At 49.7% G+C, this 20,882-nt stretch overlaps 2 protein-coding genes across 7 annotated transcripts in view; one reads left to right on the top strand and one right to left on the bottom strand.

The window, feature by feature from the left end:
• LOC143375717 (uncharacterized) overlaps nt 1–20,882 on the bottom strand; it is a 144,657-nt gene that overhangs the window by 18,919 nt on the left and 104,856 nt on the right. The window lies entirely within an intron of this gene.
• Hbg2 (alpha-glucosidase) lies at nt 17,029–18,839 on the top strand. Its single transcript, XM_076825041.1, has one exon. The coding sequence runs from the start codon at nt 17,054–17,056 to the stop codon at nt 18,788–18,790; it is 1,737 nt and encodes a 578-aa protein (XP_076681156.1). The 5' UTR covers nt 17,029–17,053; the 3' UTR covers nt 18,791–18,839.

Here is a 20,882-nt window from a genome sequence, read left to right as displayed (position 1 = left end):
TCCCCGGTGGTATTCTCGTTGCTGGTGATATTAACGAAAAAATGGCCGCCACCGTTCGCTAGGATCTGGCTCCATTTCAGATTTAGGTCGCGATAGACGCACGGTGCTCGAACGCCCCCTCAACGGTGGTTGTTTCCTCGACGCTGGTTATCTCCGTGTGGATACGGCCTTCCTCGCGTTGGGGTCTTTCAAAACGAAGCTGATGCGAGCGGCCCACGGCGCTACCCTCTCGACGTCGCATGGAAACATCCGACTGGAGCCTTTTATACGTACTATGGTCCAGCCACTAGGGTAGGGACCGCTCGATTTGCGTCGCGATAACGCACCTTCATCGCGGGCGGACGCGGGAGGATCGAAAAGGATGAAGTTCCATCGAAGATCTAACAATTCGCGTTTGCTGAACACGAATCACGACTAAGAAACATTACCTTTGAGGAACCTGTTTCCTACTCTATTATTCTGGGAACTATTTGGTTGCTTGACGTCGTGTAACAAAATTACAGGGCTGTGGCAGGTTCGCCTGGTCCGTACGTCGTAGCTATTTATCTCGCTGACCGTCAGGGGGCAGTGCGAACTACGCGCGCACGACGGATGCTTCCCCCTCAGCGCACGCAACGACTGGTTGCCTACGGTACGGCGAAGGGAAGAAATGTTTATTTCATCGCATTCGATAACGTTCGCTCTGTGTAAGTAATCGGACATTGGAGTGTCTGTACACGTAGGAATGGATCGCTCTCACAGGGTGGGTTCCAAGCGGGTTCTCTCCGAAATTGCAGTTCTCGAAGTTGCTTTCGACCCTCGGAGCCTTCAATTTCCAATTCTTTCCGCTGGAGGCAGCAAACTGTTTCGGAAAATGCAAATCTCGGCTGTGTACGTGCTCGGAGTACAAAACAGTCAACGGATGGTAGACGTAAGCAGCGTTAACCTCAGCGGATTGCGTTAATTAATGGATGAAGATAAGTGACAATAGTAATATGAAATAAATTATACAATTACTATTCCCTGATAAATTAGACCGCCACTGGAAATGTAATCATACCGCAATCGAAAACCTTTATCGTTTTATGATTGGTTTAAAAACACCACTTGGCGAGAATGGTTTCTCATTCCATAAGATTTAATATCGCAATTAAGGGCGCACCGGACTGCCGAGTGACTGACCCTCCAAGAGCGTAGCTTGCTCTATTAGACATCCCTTAACTCAAACCACACTTTTTTTCCCAATGAGCCAGTGGAGAGGCGGGATATTAATTGGCACCGCGATCGACGCGAACTTATTACGTACTTATTAATAGGAAAATTGTGGGAAGTTTGTAATCAGGGGATGGTTACAGAGATGGACACGGAGGTGTTAAGTCTTCTTAAAGCTACATAAATTATTAGTAACCGGAGAGTGAAACTTTCATTTTTCTGAGTACCTGCTGGAGGATTAAAGGCGACGAATTTAACTTCCAAAGTGGGCAATTATAATAGCCAGCAATTTCGTCAGAAACGACGAATAAACAGCAGTGGAGTACTCCAAGAAAATCTCACGATCCACGAGTTCCTTTTAACGACGCTGGCGCACAGGGTGCTCTTAATTCCCCGATAATTATCTGAAAGTTTCTCCAATTAAGGATGGCAGGTTTAACTTCTACTTAACCCGTCAAGTGGGCAATTAGAGTAGCCGAAAATCGCCAGAAACAGAGACTAAAAACTATTCCAATGTTCCGCGGAGAGCTGCTAGCCAGTCCCTGTCAACAAAGGGCGACCTTTCGCTTCGTCGGAATAGTCCAGGGAAATTAAATTACAGCGCGACGGTTCCACTTTACTAAATCTCATCCCTGCCATGCTACTACACGTAAGCTTCCCATCTGTGCCAGAACATTAACGCACCGCAAATACCCGACAATTCTATAAAAGAGTCACGTGGAAGCTAGCATTAATCACGCGGCAAGTTTAAAGACGCGGGAGTATCAATTTTCGAGCAGCCATTCGTTTCTCGCCGGGCTTGAACCAGATCGTTCGATGTCTCGAAGAAGTCGTTCCGCGGAATTACAGGCCCCGTGTATCTGCCGCAGTTTTACGACACCCCCGATGCGTTCGAAGGAAATAAGTCATTGGTGACGATGTAAGGAGCGCTATCGGGTGCCATACGTTTCCGGACGTGACGTGAAAATGCAAATTTCCACGGGGATGGCCGCGTTTCCGCGTGATACGCACCGGATATCTTTAATTTATATGGGCACCGCGCTCGAGAGATTTATGAGCGCCAGCGTCGCGCCGCGGCGGCTGGAGGAACCAGCGAAAACGTGAAGATTCTTCTCCGGGCTGGCCAATTAATTAGTTAATTTCGCTGAAATTTCTCGGACCGAACGATGAGAGGTCAAGAGACTTCTTTAATTCGATATGAACCACGAATGGCGCATATTGAAGAGACTCTTCCTCGACAAATCTGTCTTTCACGAGCAATTTACGGCAGTATTTTGGGACCAGGATGGTTGACTTTGATGGCTCAAGGGTTCTACCTTCTGCGCCGTCTTGGTCCGCAGGAATGGAAGACGGTAGGGTCTCTAATCGAGGTTCCCAAGTGCAGTTCCGATGTTTGATCAGCACTGGAGCTAGCTGCGCTGGGAATCTTCATCAGGAATTAGGGCAGGAGGATACTGGAACTTCCATATCTCCTCTATCCTTCAATCAGCAACATTGTCCATGAAATTAATAGCCTCGAGACGCCTTGAACTAGCAGCTACGTAGCCGCTGCTAATTTTGATTAATTGCCAAGTCAGGGGAAGAGTTAAGCCCGTCTCTATGTTCATTCAGGTCTCAGCACCAGCTTCTGCGAAATAATCTCGGCACGATATATCGTCCGCTCCTATTAGACTTTGATTACCCAATGGGCGACCCGCTACAAAGGGGTTTATGGAGTGATATAACCCTGCCAGCCCTCCGGGCCGACACTCTTTCAAAGTTCCCGCCGAATCTGGAGCGCTATAAAATAATGGACGGCAAGCAGGAGGGGTTTATTGCCCGTTTCGCAGCGCCGAACATGGAACTCGAACGACCCGCGCTCGTCTCCCGACAATTGAATCTTATCCGGCGCGCGATTAACGAATCCTCTGGTTTCGCAGGGGGTTGTAAGGGCGGAAGAAGAGGGCTTAAAGAGTTACGAGACCGAGCCGGCCGATTGTTCGAGCTGGCAATGAAAGATGAGCCCCGATGAATCTGTGCTCGAGTTCGTTTTAAAACTGTTCCGGGGCTTTCAACTTAATTGCGCGGACAGATTTCATTCCGAGAGCATTCTGTCGGGGTAGCCTCCTCCCGTTTACAACTTCGGATGCTCCTAACACTACAAACAATTGCAGTTTAAGAATTTCGAGACCGCCGGCGAGTAGTCCGGCAGAATTTCATCATACCCTGAAACCCATGCTCGACGATTACGAGATACAGTGGAACTGTTCGCGAGCTGCGAGTCGCGGCTCGGATTAATAAGGGACGTGTAGCATCTTGGTAAGCCCTACAGTCGGAATTAAATTTTCCCTTGTAAACTGTACGTATAGTTTGCATAGCCATTACGAGCCTCCCGAGCCACTTTACTGTTCCGCCTCAGTGTCGTGCCGCCGCGGTTCCACTCTGCCGTGCTTGTATTAAATTAGTAGCCATTGCTTTATGGCTTCCGTTGCTCCCCTTGCGGTGCGTGCTCGCAATTGTTCCCCCTCCCGAAAATATCCGCCAATTTCGGGGTAGTTCCGTACCATGTGGCGGGGCAGGAAACGCGGGGAAAAACAATTTTCCAAATTGCTCGTGTAATTGTCGAAGTTTCGCTTCGAGAGCCACGCGTCTGACTTTCCATACGGTTCGACCACTCAGGCCGCGTGAAGCTGCAGCTCGGAGTTATCGAGCTGCTCGCGACTTCTTCTAACTCATCGTTCCCTGCAGATGGGGTAGTGATTTTGAAAGCGGTGAAATATTAGTTTGCCAGCGCGAACCGTCCTACGGCCAGTCTAGCGCAGAGCAACAATTTCATCAAGAAGTTAAGCACAAAACGCGACGGGAACACGGTCAATATTTGCGCGGGGCTCGAAACTGTCAGGGCCACACACGTACACGCGGGGACCGTATTTCGCGCCGTTTCTAGAATTATTTTTGTAACTGTCACCGGTGTGTGCATCTCATAAATCTCGCGGCCGCGCCAGCCTTTTGTTCGCCGCGTTTGCGCTCGTGACTTGTACAAAGCCTCGCTCGAGGTCGAATAAAAAAGAGAGAGAGAGAGAGAGAGAGGGAGGATGAAAATTCTCTGATACACATTAAACGCGAGAATCGACTTGTTCGAAATATTGTGATCGCGGCGATCAATCCGCCGATTTGGGAGGGCGATAAAAACGCGCCGGTGTTCCCTTTTAAAGAATCCATTTACATAAATGTTTCTAAAATTCTGTGCCGGGTTCTATTTTCGCCGCGAACCGGCGAGCATCGATGAAATCGTATTATTTTAATATTTCTCCATCGCGCTGCCACCGTCGTCCCGATAGAACCGACGCCATTTGCATAAACGTTTTCCATTAAAGCATGCATTCGAGGAAAGTCGCTTCGTCGGCGTCATTACGTTACAAATTAATTTTTTAATTGGGAGGGTGCGGGGGTGCTGGCGGGTTCTCTTAGTTTCAATTGCAAACGATCGTTGTCTCGGTTAATCTTCCAGCGACGAGCAAACAGCCCCCGAAAACACCGAAACAGAGACGCGCCGGTTTATTGATGTTAAATGAAACCGAGAACAAGAGAGCGGAACCATTTCGAGTGGGTGTTTTGCATTCGGAAAGCACGGTTCCGGTTAGTCTGGGAGCCCAAGGACTCCAGTTTCGTAGTCGGCTTCCGGTTATGAGACCTCGTTCCCGAATTCAGAGCTCGCGCCCATTGTTCCGCGGTCCCGGTTTGCATATTGGAACGGTATTTAGACGCGTTACTTTTCTAGACTGTTTGTGGAAGAGACGCTGCATTCAGATCTGCCCTCGCTTCTTAGATTAATAATGCAAACCTTTTTGTTTACTACTGCTTTGCCATTTGACTTCGTATAACCAAGTTACGGGGCTCCGAAGCGCCTAGCGCTTGGCAACCGCGTCGTACCACAATGCCACTTAGCGCGGTGGTCAGCAGAGGGCAGCGCGGTCGACGCACGATGCATCCTTCTTAACGTATGACGCGAGTGGTTGCATATCTCAGGCGCTCGGAGGCTGAAGCCTCCGTTATATCGCGTCGATTGGATTCCACTTGCGTTTGCCAGAGTCTTGAACAGATCTCTGAACGCAAATAATTTATATCCCCCCAGATGTACAGTAGGTGCAAAGCAAAGCAAGTTCCGTGCTCGCAATTCGCGCACCGATCTCGAACACCGTGTTTTACGACCGCGATAACTTTCCACCGTTAATGAAAATATTGTTTCCTACCCCGGTTTACCTTGCACCGAAGCCAGCGGGTCCTGTTTACGCGCAGCAATTCCTTGAGCAAGCCCCGAGCGAGGAAACAAGAAGGTACGACGCGAGTTCTGCTTGTTTTTAAACTGCTCGCTCCCCCGGAACTAGCACCGATGGAACTTTTTATTAGCTGCATCTTAGTACGATCGATGTCACGTTGCAGCGACGCTCTTTAACGGAGCCTGTGGGGCCCAGTAATGTACAGCGGGAAGGGTTAAGTCGATGGTATAAAATTACGGTTCCAATGTAAATTCCGGGAAGTATCGGTGACGCGGGAGTGCTTAAAGTCCTAAATTGAAACTGGCTGTCATAGTTGCAGCAAAGTAAAGTTCACAGGCACGTCGTTCTCCCTCACTGACCTTCGCAATGTTAATTAAAATTCTTCTCGCCCAGTTTCATTGCGCGATACGAGTTCTGAAGTTCTGCGCGCAGAAAGTGTTCAGCCGTCGAGGACGTAAAGGCGCAAGAATTTCTATGGCGAGGTAAAATTCAGAGAGAATAACGAATCGGAAGGTTGTAATTTTGAGGGTCGAAAGTGCGTTCCTTTCAGCGATAGAGAGCTCGGCTATCCGGGAGATCAGAGAATCCCACAGACGCGCGGGCCTCAAAGCGTGAAACAGTGATTCTAAAGAAACCAAAGCGGCACTTTGGTCGAGCTGCTGATAGAAAATTCTTCCGCCCCCCGGCTTTCAATGCGATCCCTCAGCCGTCACGGCGAAGAAAACACTCGCGGCTCGGGGGCTTCCAATTTGAAAGCGCTTCTAATTGAAAAGATCCTCGTCGGCGATCCGCCCGTGTCCCGCTATTCCTCCGCCGCGTAAATAACGCGCACGAACCGAGGCCCCCGTGCTCGGAATATACGCCACCCTCCCCTGCAAAACGCAACACGCGCGATCATTAAAAATTCCAACGGCGTGAGAGGAGATTAGGGCCGCGGTGCGCGCCATTTAATATGCAAACTAGAAAAATTTCAACTATAAAAAGTAGAGTTTATTGGGGCGAGCCACGCGTCAGCGCCGCCGCGAGTCTCCCACCCCTTGTAACTCGCGATCTAAATTTCTCTGTCCACGTCGCACTCTACGTTTTCTGAACGTACACCAAAGAATAGTACCAGAATTCTTCGCGCAGCGTAGCAGATCCACGTAATTATCGCCCGAACGACGCACCGACACCGCTTGTCGTCGCGTGAAATTGAATCGCGCGTATGGGCGCGTCGAAACGAGCGAACGAAACGCTCGCGATTAAGCAGTTAAATCGATCGTCGGCGGTCCCCTTTTTGTCCTTTTCGTCCAGCATAATGTCGTCTCGCTTACCAGCCGATCGACTGGTTTGAACGTGGCGCGCGCCACGTGCGAGTGTCACGCGCCATCGGTATCGCTAATTGCGCCGACCATTAAGGATTCTCCAATTTGCACAATAAATGGTCGTTACGAGTGCCAGGTATACGACACGGGGCGTTATTTAAAGCGCACTTCATCATGGGGGAGGCTTCCTCTTTTATCGCAAATTAATTAATCCTAGGCAGTTTCCATTAAATCGCGGCAGAGATGCGGATCTACCACGATCCACCCCGCGAATTTCAGTCGGGGCGTACGTATGTTAATGTTTCCGCGGGATTCGATTAATTCCTTGAGTTCGGAACAGAGAAATATTGAAACGTAACTTGCGACTTTCCGCTTTTTAATTAATTTTAATAATCGAAGTCTCTTCGCGATTGCTTGCGAGGGAAATAAATGGTGTTCACCGGTGGACGTATTAAATTATCGTTCCACAGTATTTCTGAGCATTCCGTTTACAGTTACGCGTCTCATTCTCTAATCTCTCATCACGGCCACGTAATCACCATCATTTCAGCGGCTCGCGTCTCGGCTTAAAACACCATCAACTATATCGCGTTATGCACTCGTGAAGTGGGTACTAATTACGAGAAAGCTTCTCCCGAAAAATGCAAGCCGACAGGCGCGCTCTCGTTACTTGTAACAGTTGCTATGAAAACAGCATGCAGGATCCGCGGTAGCGCGCGTCTTTTTCAATCCCAGCTAGAGGCTTCATTCAGACGGGGATCCGCCGGGAATCCAATTCGCCGGCCAAAAGCTATAAAACTGCGAGCGCTGTAAACAGCCGTGGCCTCTCGATTACCCAACTTCAATTACCCCGGAGCCCTCTGACTTCTGATCTCAACGGGGCCTGGATTTCAGGGGCTCCTGATCAGGACACGAGATAGCGGAAGAATGAAAATCTCGCGAAAGTTTTTGCCAATGATCCGGTCTGGAAGTTCGCCGTTCCGAGGAGTTGCTGGTCAAACGAAGAGTTAGGAGAATCGAGGGAGGGGACTGCGGAGGAATCGGGTGTATCTTGGACGAGTTTCGAAGTCACTCGGCTCCCCGAGGATCACCAGGGAGATGGGAACGTTTCGCGTTCGAGTCCTTTATTTTCCAAATATTTTAATCTCCTTTCGCTGGCTTCGGGGAACTTTTGCTGCGTAACAGAGCGCCGGCGGTGATCGATCGCGCCGGTTTCTGGTACACGCGGAAAGTTGGGCCGCGTCTGAACGTTTATGCAAATCGAGCGCGGCCTTTAAAAGCCCGAAATTAGGTTAGCCTCGCGGCGATCTAACGATTCAGCCGTCACGAAACGCTTGCGCTCTTATTTCTCAACGTCGTAAACCCATTCGGGTTAAACGGAATTTCACGAGAAGCCCTCTGTGCGCGCCGCGCTCTCTCTCCCATTATGAAGAGGCTTTCTTGCTCCGCCGTTTTCACGACGATTCTCGGGACCGCTCGCGATTGCTCGAAACGCCGGGGAATTTCAATTCTCCCCTTTGGACCGTCGCCGCTGCCCCGCGACTTTCAGCGGAATCTATTTCTAAGTTATTATAAAACCAGCGGGACCTTCGCGGCGCGAGTTAAACCGATCCGAGTGCCTGATTTAGAATGACAGACACTCGCGCAATTATCTCGCGACGGTCCCAAAGGGGAGCGTGAAATCGAAAGCACGCTCGCGATTACGCTGTCGTTATTACATTGGGAACTGCAGGGGTGATTCGGGGAAGATCTTGCAGTAATAACGAGACGTTTCGTGCAGTTAGTGTCTTAACCGGAGGCTGGCTGCGCTTGTTCAGATTGCCACAGGTTGCCAGTAGAGTTTCGGTAACGATAGTGGCTAATTAAGACACTAACTTCCGAGCACGCTAATTAGAGTCGATCCAACGATGTAATCGTGGCCAATGATCGCGCGATCTCGCGAGGAAATGTGGGGAACCGCTATCGTCGACTGTTCGTGGTAACGAAGTGATATTTTTGCTTTGACCTTTTACTTCGTGGAAAATTAATTACTTCAGGAAGATCTCGAATGAGTTCGAAAATAACTGCAACCGACTTTTAGGAAATCGACGAAAAGACGCTGGACACACTTCGAGGCCGTTGGCTCTACGATAATAGTCAGGGAGAAATGGTGTCTTAAGGGGTTAGACCACCTTGGCCAGGTCAAGAAATATCGCATCTTTGGGATTTTATTTCTGAGTGACAAAAACACTTTTAACGATACAAATTTTCCAATGATGATAGACACATCTTTGAATAATGTATGCAATTTTTTTTTCAAATATCAAAACATTCCGAAAACTTTAAATGTGTTTCTCTCGAAACCACGTTTTCCGAAACGGTGTACACTTTAATTTCATTGAAACTCTATGGATTTTTATACAATTTTGCACAGATGTTCTTAAATGTATCCTCTATCATCTGACCGAGAATTTTTTCGATTCGTTGAAAAATAAGGAAATAGCTACGCTTTGAAGCAAAATATTAATTTTCGTGTGTAAGAAAATGGACTTTATTTACGCATAAGTCAGGTAAAAAATTGAAATATCGAAAAAATTGTCGGTCGGACGATAGAGAATACATTTAAGGACGTCTGTTGCAAAATTGTATTAAAATCCATAGAGTTTTATTCGTGTTAGAGTGTACACCGTTTCGGAAAACGTGGTTTCGAGAAGAATGCATTTAAAGTTTTCGGAATGATTTGATATTTAAAAAAAAAATGTATATATTATTCAAAGATGCGTCTGTCTTCGTTGAAAAATTTTTATCGATAAAAGTGGTTTTGTCACTTAGAATAAAATACCCAAAGATGCTATATTTCTTGACCAGGCTAAGGTGGTCTAACCCCTTAAACGTCACTAGCGTAGTCCATATATTCGTCAATTTAGCGCATGCGCAAACAATTCCGTTTGATGTCTAGGAACTACTGCAGGAATGCAATCCCCAAACCAGGAATCCGGTCATTTCACGCTAGAGCGATAATCGTGGGATCAGGTGTGACATCAGACGATGATCGCGCCTCGCTGGTCACACTTGATCCCAACAGGTTGCGTGAAATGCGGCGCTTCCGGGAAATTTGCTAACGAGATCGCCCAGAGCCGATGCAGGAAAGGTGATTAGCTAAGATATGGCTGAGCAGGATAAACAGATAGTGTTGTGTACTTAAGAAATGTAGGCCAGATTTCGCTGATAAGGAACGTCTGATAAAAGAATCGGAATATCTGACACCTGTCCGAGAAAATGATAGGAGCTATCACGGCGCAGAAGGAAAATTCTTGACAAATAGTACTTGAGTTTGTTGACAGAGACTCCGCATGGGAAGCTACTACCCCTATAAAGAAGTTAGCCCTAACCCAACCTGAATCTCTGCTTAAAGGGTCATTTCTTAGGTAAAATAAAAATGCTCGCAGCGTTAGGTACCGCGAGCCCCTAACGAGAACAACGTCTCTGCAAGCTAAGCAGGGTGGAGAGAGCCTGCCTCTTCGCTCTCTTCTCCAAGAAAATCCGGCAGCGAAGCTTTCAACCCTTAACGCGTTCAGCGAACGCGAAACGACAGGTTAACTGGCAAATATCCTCGCCCTCTGCGACCCCGCGGAGCACAGGAGCGTGCGCTGGAGGAGCGTTCAGCCGCGGCGAAGTTCATTCAACGCTCGGGACCCGGCAAGTCTTTTCCGAGGGACGAAGCAGGGAAAACCGGCATTCACCGCCGGTTGCCAGGAAGCGCGTCGAGTGGCAAAAGTGCGTGAACAGGTTGCGCAACGCGGATTCAAGTGTTGCCCTGGCCGTGCGTTTTAATTATAACCAGCTCCCTCTTCTGGCGGCGCTCTAACCCTCGAGCGTACCACCGCCGCTATTAGACCCGAGATTATTCGTACTAATTATTTTAATTACGCGTACCGAAGTCGAGCGGGGAATGCTTAGCGATCCTGCGTGGCCCGGACCGCCAGCATCTTCAACTGAATGGACAGATGACAACGGGAGCTTCGGGATGGAATTCTGAGTAGGTCGGGAGGCATCCGTGGGTGCGTCGCAACCTCTTGCGGTTGCCTTTGTTCCGTATTAGTACTAACGAGTAGGTTTGGTATTAGTTCTAGGCTTCCGGTAGTATCAGAAATTGTAAACGAGAGAAAGGGACAGACAGAAGCAGGTCTACGCGACTGGCTCAGCGGGAGTCCGCTGCCCCTGCGCCGTATGCAACCTAGCCAGTGAAAGTAGAATGGGGATGCTTTGCATTTCCCTCCCTCGCTTATACTTCTTGTTAACCGCTTGATCAACACGTGTTCCTGTCTACGGGGCTGCTGAATTTATCACCTCGCTGTGTTTTTACTATCGCACACAGCGCTTCTGTGGCTGCGCCGAGTTCTAAATTCTGGGAACGTTGACAGGCACTGCGGATAGCTAGCGTACGTACCGTTTCGTAATTGAAAAGTGTTGTTAAGTGACTAATACCAGTTTTGCGGCGACGGGCACTTCGATTTATTTAATATTTCGCTCGCAGCGCGGCGCGCAAAGTGACAGGGGAAAAGTTTTGACGTTCAATTACAAGCTCCCGAGTCGGCGAGCCGTGAAATTTCGTTGCGATATTACTTTTCTTGTATAATATTAGAGCGACGCTGCAATGCAAGAAGTTTCTTAATTACGCGCCCCTCGGACTGCGCGCGATCTATTCTCGGGTTCGAGGATATTTTAAATCGGCCCGTGGCCTGTTAAGCCTGTTCCCTGTCATATCAAGATCTCTGGCATTAAGCGAGCACATGTCTACCTTGACGACGAGATATTTTATGAATCGTGGCAGCGGTGACTTACGATCGCCGTACCTTCTCTTTTCCCCTTAAAAATAAAAGGGTACCCACCCAAGTATGTTCCCGCCTCGAGCCTCTCCGAGCGTTTACGAACCGTCGCTCGACCTCCTCGCCAACCACGTTCTGCCGAATCCTCCCCCTGAAATCGGTTTATTCCGCCCTCGATCCACCCCGACGAGGCATCTCGACGCGTTCCAGATTTCACGAACGCGGCTCAATGGTCGGATCGACGCAACAGCGTTTTATCTCGGGGACCGTCTCACCCCGTTCGCCGGGGAACGATCGCGCGACCTATTCAGACGCATTTCCACCCCCCTGCGCCCCTGTTTAAACAGCAGCCAGCACTCCAGGGTCCCTCGAGCATCGCGCAGCATTTTTCGTCGGTGGCTCATAAATATCGAACCTCGTTCCGGGCGGAGCTCTCCCGGCCCTCCGGTTTTCCCTGTTCGGTGACAAATTGACGGGGTGCGAAGAAGCTCGCGAGTCGCGCCGCGTCGAACGATTCTATTTTCCGTGACGCAACGCTCCCTTCCCGGCATGCGTCTGTAATTAGAAAATGTCCACGCGAACTCGAGCACAGCGGCAATTCCACCCGAGAATCGTTTCGACTCCCACGTCTGCCTCATTTAATTGCATCGCGGCGAAGATTGAACGTCTAGCTCCGGCTCATATTTTGCAAAACATTCTCTGCCCCTTTGAGTCTCCATTACATTTAATTACACCGCGTGTAATTTGCCCGAGGCTAATGGGAAATGAGCCTGCGTGTGTTTTCGGCTCCCTCCTCTAAGCACGTTTGGGGAAATTATTATTCGCAAAGTCACCCCCCCGCTTCTCGGCCGCGTGCAAGCCAGTATTCAGGGTTGGAAAAACGCTGCGCGCGCCCCAGCGGCGGTCCGACATGTATACGACAGTTTCTACTTCCCGCTAATGAACAGTTTTAATTGGTGCAGCCACTTTCGCGTGCATCAGTCGCGAAGTGGCTCGCGTGTATAGAGATATTTTAGATAATGGGGTGCGTCGCATCGCGCGCACTTCTAAAACTAAAAGCATTTCGTAGGAGCCACCCGGCGGCTGCGCGTTTGCGACGCTAAAAAACACAGAGCCGGGGCCAGCAATTTCGCCGGAGTTCGTTATTACACGGCTCCCCCCCAGCCCGCGCGGATACTTGGCAACTTCTGGTCAATTTCTGGCAGCTCGGTGATTTTTCTATCCCGCGTTCGGCGCGGAATTCTATCGCCGCGCCGTATTTAGTTTGATATCTTGCTGCCGCGGCTACGTACGGAAAGCCGGTCGCGGCAATTTCCATTCGAGAGGCGGCCTCTGAAGCTGGTTTTTACCAGGAAATATGAATTGCAAAACCTACGAATACGCCGGACCGCCCGCGCCCGTTTGCGCTGGGCGACGTGCTAGCATGAAAATTGAAGTTTCCCAGATTGCGGGGGGGGGCCTCTTGGCGATGGAAAATCTGACGAAAATCCTGGCCCTTGAGGGCTCGTCAGGGAAGTAAATAAATAGACGGGGGAAGCTTTTTCCGTATCGGAATATTCAATTTCCGGGGAGAAGAGCAACATCCAGGGGTAGGAATGATCTCGCGGTTGGCTAGATCCAATTGAATTTTATCCTTGGACTCCGCTGTGTCTCGCGGCTTCTTCGCCAGTGTTAGGAAAATCCTGATCTATAAAACTCAAGCTTTACCGTTTACTGTTTCCTAAAACCACGAGTGTTTATCGCGCGTCGCGGGACTCAATTTCACCCGGCGCGTTTCAATTTCTCCCGTACGGATTGTTTTAATAAATTCCTTCTGGCCGGCGTCGCGGGGAATGCCACGTATCCCTGAGAACTCCCGCAGCGAGCAGCATTGAAACGTAAGGGGGTGAACGAGGGTCGCGGCAGGTCTGTATAAAGTCTAGCAATCTTCGCGCCCGTACGCCCTCACGGCGACGTGTTGGCCTGGAATTACAGTGGACGCGCGTTATTCGGACCGTAGCCACTTTCGCGGCACAATGTCGCGTCTAAGCTGGCGAGTCTTTTGTGCCCGGGGGAGAATTCTTCGCTCCGAAAGCCCTTCGACCCTGTCCCTCGACCTTCATTTTGCCCCGCACGAAAATTCTCCCGGCTCGCGCGTAACGAGATGCCGGGCGTTTGCTTTAGAGTCATTTAAGATGGGAACTCTGCGAACTATGTCAGGAGAAACATGTGCGACAATGGCGGCGAGTACATAGAGATCCAAACTCGGCGAAATGTTAAGGAGGTACGATGCCGGAGCAGAAATAACGATGAGAAATCTGTGGAAATTGTTTTGATCTAATGCTGAAAGTGTAGTCCGCATTGTGTCGAAATTTCAAGTCGACTGACCGCACGGTTTTTCAAAAAATTGAAATCAAAGCTGCGCACTTATACACAGGCTGTTATGGGAGAGGCGATAAAATTTCTATAAAATGTTACACAGAGTCCTTAAAAATGATGAGAAAGTTCTGAAAAATGTTGCAGTGAAAAGTTTAAATATTCTGGAAAAGAAAATGGGACATGAACCGTGCCGATTTACTAGATAATTGAATAAATAGACAGCAATGTGCTCGTATTTTTGGAACTGTTTGATACGTGGCAACGCTATACAGTAAAAATTGGTGAAAACACTACCAAGCTGTAAACATGTATTTAGTAATTTCTTGCAAAATTTCATAGTTTAAAGTATCTTCTGCGGGCACTGTTGCCTGTGCACCGCGCAGTATAAGACGTTATAACTTTCGTAGATATTCAAATTTCTCGAATAATATTCTAGACACATGTATACTTGAAAGAATACAAAAAAAAAAGAAAATTCAATTTTTTCAACTGAGAAAAGTACGTACTATGCCCCGTTAATAGAGAAGCTGGGAAAGCTGAGGTGTCGCGAACAAACGAGGGCGTCGTGATTTTCGATGGCCACCGATGGGACACATTACACACTCCGCGTGCACGCGCCGCAATTATTCGAAGAACGTGCTTTCCTTTAATTTCATGATATTCCAGCTATGTTGATTTACTGGGTGGATTCACGCGGACTGAAAATTTAATTAGGATCGCATTTCCGGTGCGTGGTACGGCTCCGATAATAATGCATGCGCCGGTTAATTAATTTGCAGCCCCGGGGAGCGCGCGGCGCTGTTTAACGTTACGCGTGTTACCAATCGCGACGCTTTCCGGCTGTGCTCCATGATCTATCGCGCGATAGCCGCGCGGCTAAACACGCTACGCGACTCGAGGATGTTCCGTCTGGGCACGAGTGCCCAGTAACACCACCTGTGAATTCTATATAGGCTAATAAAATAATTACGGCGGAGTTGTTGGCGCGAAAGGTGGCCGGGAAGCGTCTCGTCAGTGTCGAACGAGCCTCGAGACGCGACGGGGGTAGGTACGCAGAGGGATGGCTCGCCGGAAAGAGTGGTGGGACAGGGTCCTGGCCGAGTAGCAGGCTACAACCGCGAACGAGGGCTAATAACCTAGGAAGTTAATTACGGCCGTAAACTGCGGAGGAAACGGGGGGAGAGGGTTGTTTGACTACCCCTCGGTGGCGAGGGTGGCTGACAACGTGGCCTCGTTGCAACGGAGTCGGGGCAATCCCTCATCTGCGTTGCCTTTTCGAAGCGATCGCGCATCGTGAAAAGCCCCCGCCGCCCTGCGAATCTATGAAAATTAACTTAAAACCCCGTCTGGACCGGAAACCATCCGGCGACGGCTGGGACCCGTCGCGCTCGCGTTTCACACGCGAGAGATTCGTTTGATGTATCGCGGCTGCACGGGGCTCCCGTGCTTTTTACGGTCGCGCGAGGGAATTCTGTTCTTTCCCGTTTCGACAGGAAAAAAGAGGAGCGTCTCAGGAACCGGAAGCGTGATGGAGGAAGATTGATAACAGCGGGAGAGGGTGGCGCCCGATGCTTATAGCATGAATAATTCATTGTTTCAGCGAAATTGTCCTCGGCGCGGGCGTGAACAATGAATGAATGCAGTTCGCAATAAGCCAAGAAGAAAATTACGCGCATAAATAATGCTCGGGAGGGCGGGAGGGGCGAAAACTTTGTTCCCATTCCGCGGTGGGGTTTCTACGCGGGTATCGTGTTTGGTCTTTGCCCGGATCTGTGTGTATCTTTCGGCGTAAATCACGCGCGGCAGTGTTGTTTCGCAAAACACGTCGTTGTGTTTTATTGTCCGCGACTATTATGCCCGGGAATTTATTATGTTTGAGTTGGTATCTGGCCCTGTTATAATGCACCAGCCCCCGTGTTCTTCTTCTGGCAATCAATGCCCCACCCGAAACCGGCCCGGGGGAAAGTATCGCGCGGATCGAAGCTTCGAATTTCACTTGGCGAGCGAACCTGTGCGGGTAGATATCCGCGTACATGCAACTGGAAACAATCATCCCTCTGACAGTACCGCCGCGTATTTCCGCTGGCAAAACTAGCGATATTCCATTACGCGGCCGATCGTTTTTCGCTTTTGTAGAAAATAACGCGCGTCAAAGAACGTTTTTGCGCACTTTTCGGGGAAAAACCGTTTCCTTTCTCCGCCAGGAGGCCTCCAATCGACCAGCGGGAGCTCAGAGGAACGTGACAATTTTTCCCAGCGCCGCGATATTGACTATTGTTCGAAGTTGACGGGCATTGGCAGGCCGTCGGTATGTTTTTTGCGGGTGGTTTGTTTTAAATCGTTGCCGTTTGGCGAATCTCTTGAAACGGCCACAAAGGGGCCAGGACGTCGTGAACTCTTCCTGCCTGGCCGCTGGAGTCTAATTACCGATTCACCCCGAGCGCAGAGACACGGAGAGCCGGCGCGGGCCGAAAATTTCTTTATCAGCTCGGATCGCCGCGCGTCACTCGCTGACGGATGGCGAATTTATTCGGCGTGGCGGTTGTTGGCGGCGGCGCGAACCTAAATTGGCCCCGCCGTCCGCGGGGAAAAGTAAGGAGCGGGCCTGATAGACCGTGGTTGGCTGTATAATTAGCCACGGCCGCGATAGCAGTTACGAGGGCAGCACGCATAAACGCGGTGAACACGCGAGATCGTGCGGGCTTAGGTGTTTACCATTTCCCAAGTGGCCGCGCGCCTTCAAGAATCTTATCGCCGGGGAACGCCGCACGCCCCGCGGTGCATTACACTCGCAACGCCGTGCAGGTATCCGGTAGAATTCTTTCGCGAATCGGAGAACGGAGAGCCCCAGCGTTGATAAGGCAGCGAAGGCCGAAAGAATCAGTGGCGTCGATTACTCAACCGGTACTTGAGATTTCTTCGAAAAAAGGCAGGGAAACTGCGGTAAACATCCACCCAACGTGATAGAGTATAAAAACACTGTGTTATTTATCGTTAGATATACTCGCCAAAGAATGCGATCCTACTATCAACGCGATCGGAAGATTTGTCGTCAATGTTTTTGCAATTTTTATACCGTGACTGGGTATTATAAGAAGCCCGCGGTGTCTCCTGTCATCCACAGAAGCTCGTCATGTTTCGATTAACAGTGATCGCGTGTTTAGTATTCCCTGCCCTGAGCGGCAGCATTCCTCGCCTGAGTGCCAGCACAGAATGGCACAAGAACGCTTTGGTCTACCAGATTTACCCGAGAAGCTTCAAAGACAGTAATGGAGACGGCATCGGTGACCTGAATGGGATCACCAGCAAGCTAGAGCACGTCGCGGACATCGGCGTCACGGCTTTCTGGCTTTCGCCGATCTACAGGAGTCCGCAGGTGGATTTCGGGTACGATATCTCCAACTTCACGGACGTTGACCCGGATTACGGCACCCTGGAGGACTTCGACAGGCTGGTGGCCAAGGCCAAGTCCCTCGGGCTCAAGGTGATCCTAGACTTGGTTCCTAATCATAGCTCTCCCGAGCATCCGTGGTTCAAGAAGAGCGTGCAGAAAATTAAACCGTACGACGAGTACTACATCTGGCGGGACGCCAAGATCGTCAATGGGACCAGGCAGCCACCAAACAATTGGCTGAGCACCTTCACGGGGCCTGCCTGGCAGTGGAACGAGGATCGAAAGCAATACTACCTGCACCAGTTCGCCGCAGGACAGCCGGATCTGAATTACCGTAGCGAGGCCTTAAACCAGGAGATGAAGGATGTACTGACTTTCTGGCTGAAGCGCGGGGTCGACGGCTTCCGCATTGACGCGATTAACTACATGTTCGAGGTGGTCAGTCTCATGGACGAACCATCGGCAAACAGGACCGACATCCCCGCTGACGATTACGACAGCCTGGTTCACATTTACACGAGGGATCAGAACGAGACGTATGATGTTCTGAAGAGCTGGAGAAAACTGATGGACGACTACTCCGACCAGAGCAAAACCGACGCCAAGATGATACTCACGGAAGCTTACACCACCGACGACTTGGTAAACAAATTCTACAAATACGGCTCCACCGTTCCCTTCAACTTTATGTTTATCATAGACTTAAACATCGCGTCCACCGCGGCAGAGTTTAAGAAACACGTGGACCAGTGGGTGAGCAGCGTCTCTGGCTCAGAATACCTGCCGAATTGGGTGGTAGGTAACCACGACAATCACCGCGTGAGAGCGAGGTACGGCGCTAAACGCGCTGATCAGATTTCCATGCTGTCGATGATGCTACCCGGGATCACTGTCGTTTATAACGGCGATGAGATCGGTATGCAGGACAGGAACTTCTCGTATCAGGAGACTTTGGACCCGGCTGGGTGCAACGCTGGCCCACAGAGATACTTTTTGAAGTCTAGAGACCCAGAAAGGACACCGTTCCAGTGGGACAAAACCATCAGCGCTGGGTTTTCATCTACGCATCTTACCTGGCTGCCCGTTCATAGCAATTACAAGGCTGTGAACCTAGAAACGCAGAAATTAGCAGCTACTTCCCATTACAAGGTGTTCAAAGCTCTGTCGGCGCTGAAAAAGAGCGCTGTCGTGGCCCAGGGCTCCCTCCAGGTCACTTTGGTCAACAATAAGGTTCTCGGTGTCGTTCGCAAATTAGGATCGACTGTTGCGGTGCTTTTGATCAACTTTTCGAATAGCCCAGTCACTGCCAATGCTAAGAGCACGCTCGACATCCCCGCGAACCTGGTAATTTACACTGCTAGCATTGGATCAAACCTTAATTCTGGTATGGAAGTTGACACCACCTCGATAAGGCTGCCTGGAGCTGCTTCGGTTATATATACTAGCCCCAGCCTACTTTCGCAACGAGCTGATTAATAATTTCAAGCAGAGATGGTGAAAAATTTTATTTAAATATAAAAAAAATTGTCTTTTCCTCTGTGTTTCCCTTGTACACTAATGGGACTGTAGCCCGTATATATATGTACGAAATATTAAAATAAATTTATTCGTCGAATAATCTAGAGTTGAAGTAACTTTTATTCGAACCGCTTTTCAAATAACTTGTTATTTAGTTAATGCGCAATTCTGATTTAAAGCAGCAAATTTCAATGATTTATGTCCGAATCGATTTGCTATCTGTAAACATTGATGTTTCACTGAATCGAATGAACATCGATTACTTTATTGCACTTTCTTTCTGCGCTGAATATTCAGAGGGCGAGAATGATTTATAATATCCTTCGAAAGCGATTATCCTCGGTGAGAATAATTATTCATCAGGTCGCGAAAAGTGTCCGGTATCCGTTTCACGGGAAGCTGATACTGAGCGCGAATTAAACGCGTATTTCTAGCACAGCGATGAGTTACACACGGAATATCATAAATTGCGGGGAAATAAATTGGGAGCGGATGAAAATTTCACGGTTCTTTAATACGGTAGCAGGGTTCCCGTTCCGTCCGGCCGCGGGTAGACACCTTCGTATTTTTCCACGCTTTCCCCGGCGTCGCTTTTGATCGAAGGGGAAAAAAACGCGCCGGCCAATCCGCGGGCCGTTAATTAACCGTCCGCATCTGGGTTTAATGTAATTGAATTATTCAGCTGGCCACGGCTCCGCTGTTTCGTCCGAGTTCCATGAATTTCCGAATATTCGGGGGATAATTATGCGGCCTCCTCGAGCCGCGGCGCGGTCCGGCGAGGAGTTGACGCCCGAGGGCGGGATCTGAATATAGAACGATCGACTTAACCAGCCCCTTGAAATCGCTAATGGCCAGAGTAAAGCAGCTGGCAATGATCCGCGGGACGACTCGAGTGTTTCGCGCCGATGCACCGTCGCGGAACAGCGTTCTCCTTGAAATCTCCCGGAAAGTCGTGAGTCGAGTGGAAAGCATTGTTTGGCCGTTCTCGGAAGACGCGGGGCGGCGGGTGGTTGCCGCGTGCGCGGGGCCATACGCACGCGAGAGCTCGTGGAAATTCTAGAGTTCTCCATGCAGACAACCGCTCGCTATGCACAGCCAGCGTTGCACCAATCACGTTGAGTGCACATTCTTCAACCTATCCCCCAGTCCCTTGTCTCCGTTATTTCTCTTTCTCTTTCAGACGTCGCCGGAGACACTTGGATAGGATGCGCGAGCGCAACACCGGCTTCATTTGTGTACACACACGCGGCCCGTGTATACGGAGCGTGCTCGAGACCCGACCGGAGAATTGACGTAGACGTCTCTCTTCACCGTCCCGTCCCTTTCTCTCACCCTTTCCCAGCCCACCATCTCTTTCCCACCCTCGGCTCCTGTATTTTTTTCAATCGCAGGGGCGTGCTTGGCCCCGCGTCTCTCCGCGATAGGATCAATCGCGTCGCATCCACGATCCGTATCTCTTTCCACCGTGGTATAAAGCACTTTGCCGCTGCGAACGATCGCTCGTACGCTTCCAATTGCGAATCAATCGCGGCCGGATCGCAATTCGGTGTCGACGCTGATTAACTCGCGCAGCAAACGAGGTTTAGATTGCCCTATTAATTGAATATTGACTACGCGGTGTAGCGAACGGTACGACTATGATGCGTTAGGATTTCATTAATTATTAGCCGAGCAAACGAATATCGTTAGTACACCTGTTGTTGGCAGAATATTGAATAACAAGTACAGCCGACGAGAAAATCGAGTGGGCTGACTTAATTGCAATAAACCGTTCGCCTAATGCTTTGCACATTAGCGTACAGTATGACGCGTATCGGTTACCTAATTACTTCGAAAACAGAAACAAGAAGTAAGTAGACGATTTTCATTTTCCAAAACGAAGAGCAGCAGGTTCATTCGCGCGAGATGCGCTAATCTTTAGGCGATTTCCGACGTGGAAATTTCACATTGGACTGCCTCAATATTTCCCGGGTTATCGTTGAAAATTGCAGCCCAGGGGGGAAGAAGCTGCATCGCGACGCTGGCATCCAGAAATAGGAGCCAAATATTT

Source organism: Andrena cerasifolii, chromosome 13 (genome assembly GCF_050908995.1).
Source record: "Andrena cerasifolii isolate SP2316 chromosome 13, iyAndCera1_principal, whole genome shotgun sequence".
NCBI classification, from domain to species: domain Eukaryota; kingdom Metazoa; phylum Arthropoda; class Insecta; order Hymenoptera; family Andrenidae; genus Andrena; species Andrena cerasifolii.
Note: the sequence above shows the minus strand (reverse complement) of the source record. Positions and strands in the feature narration are given on the sequence as shown.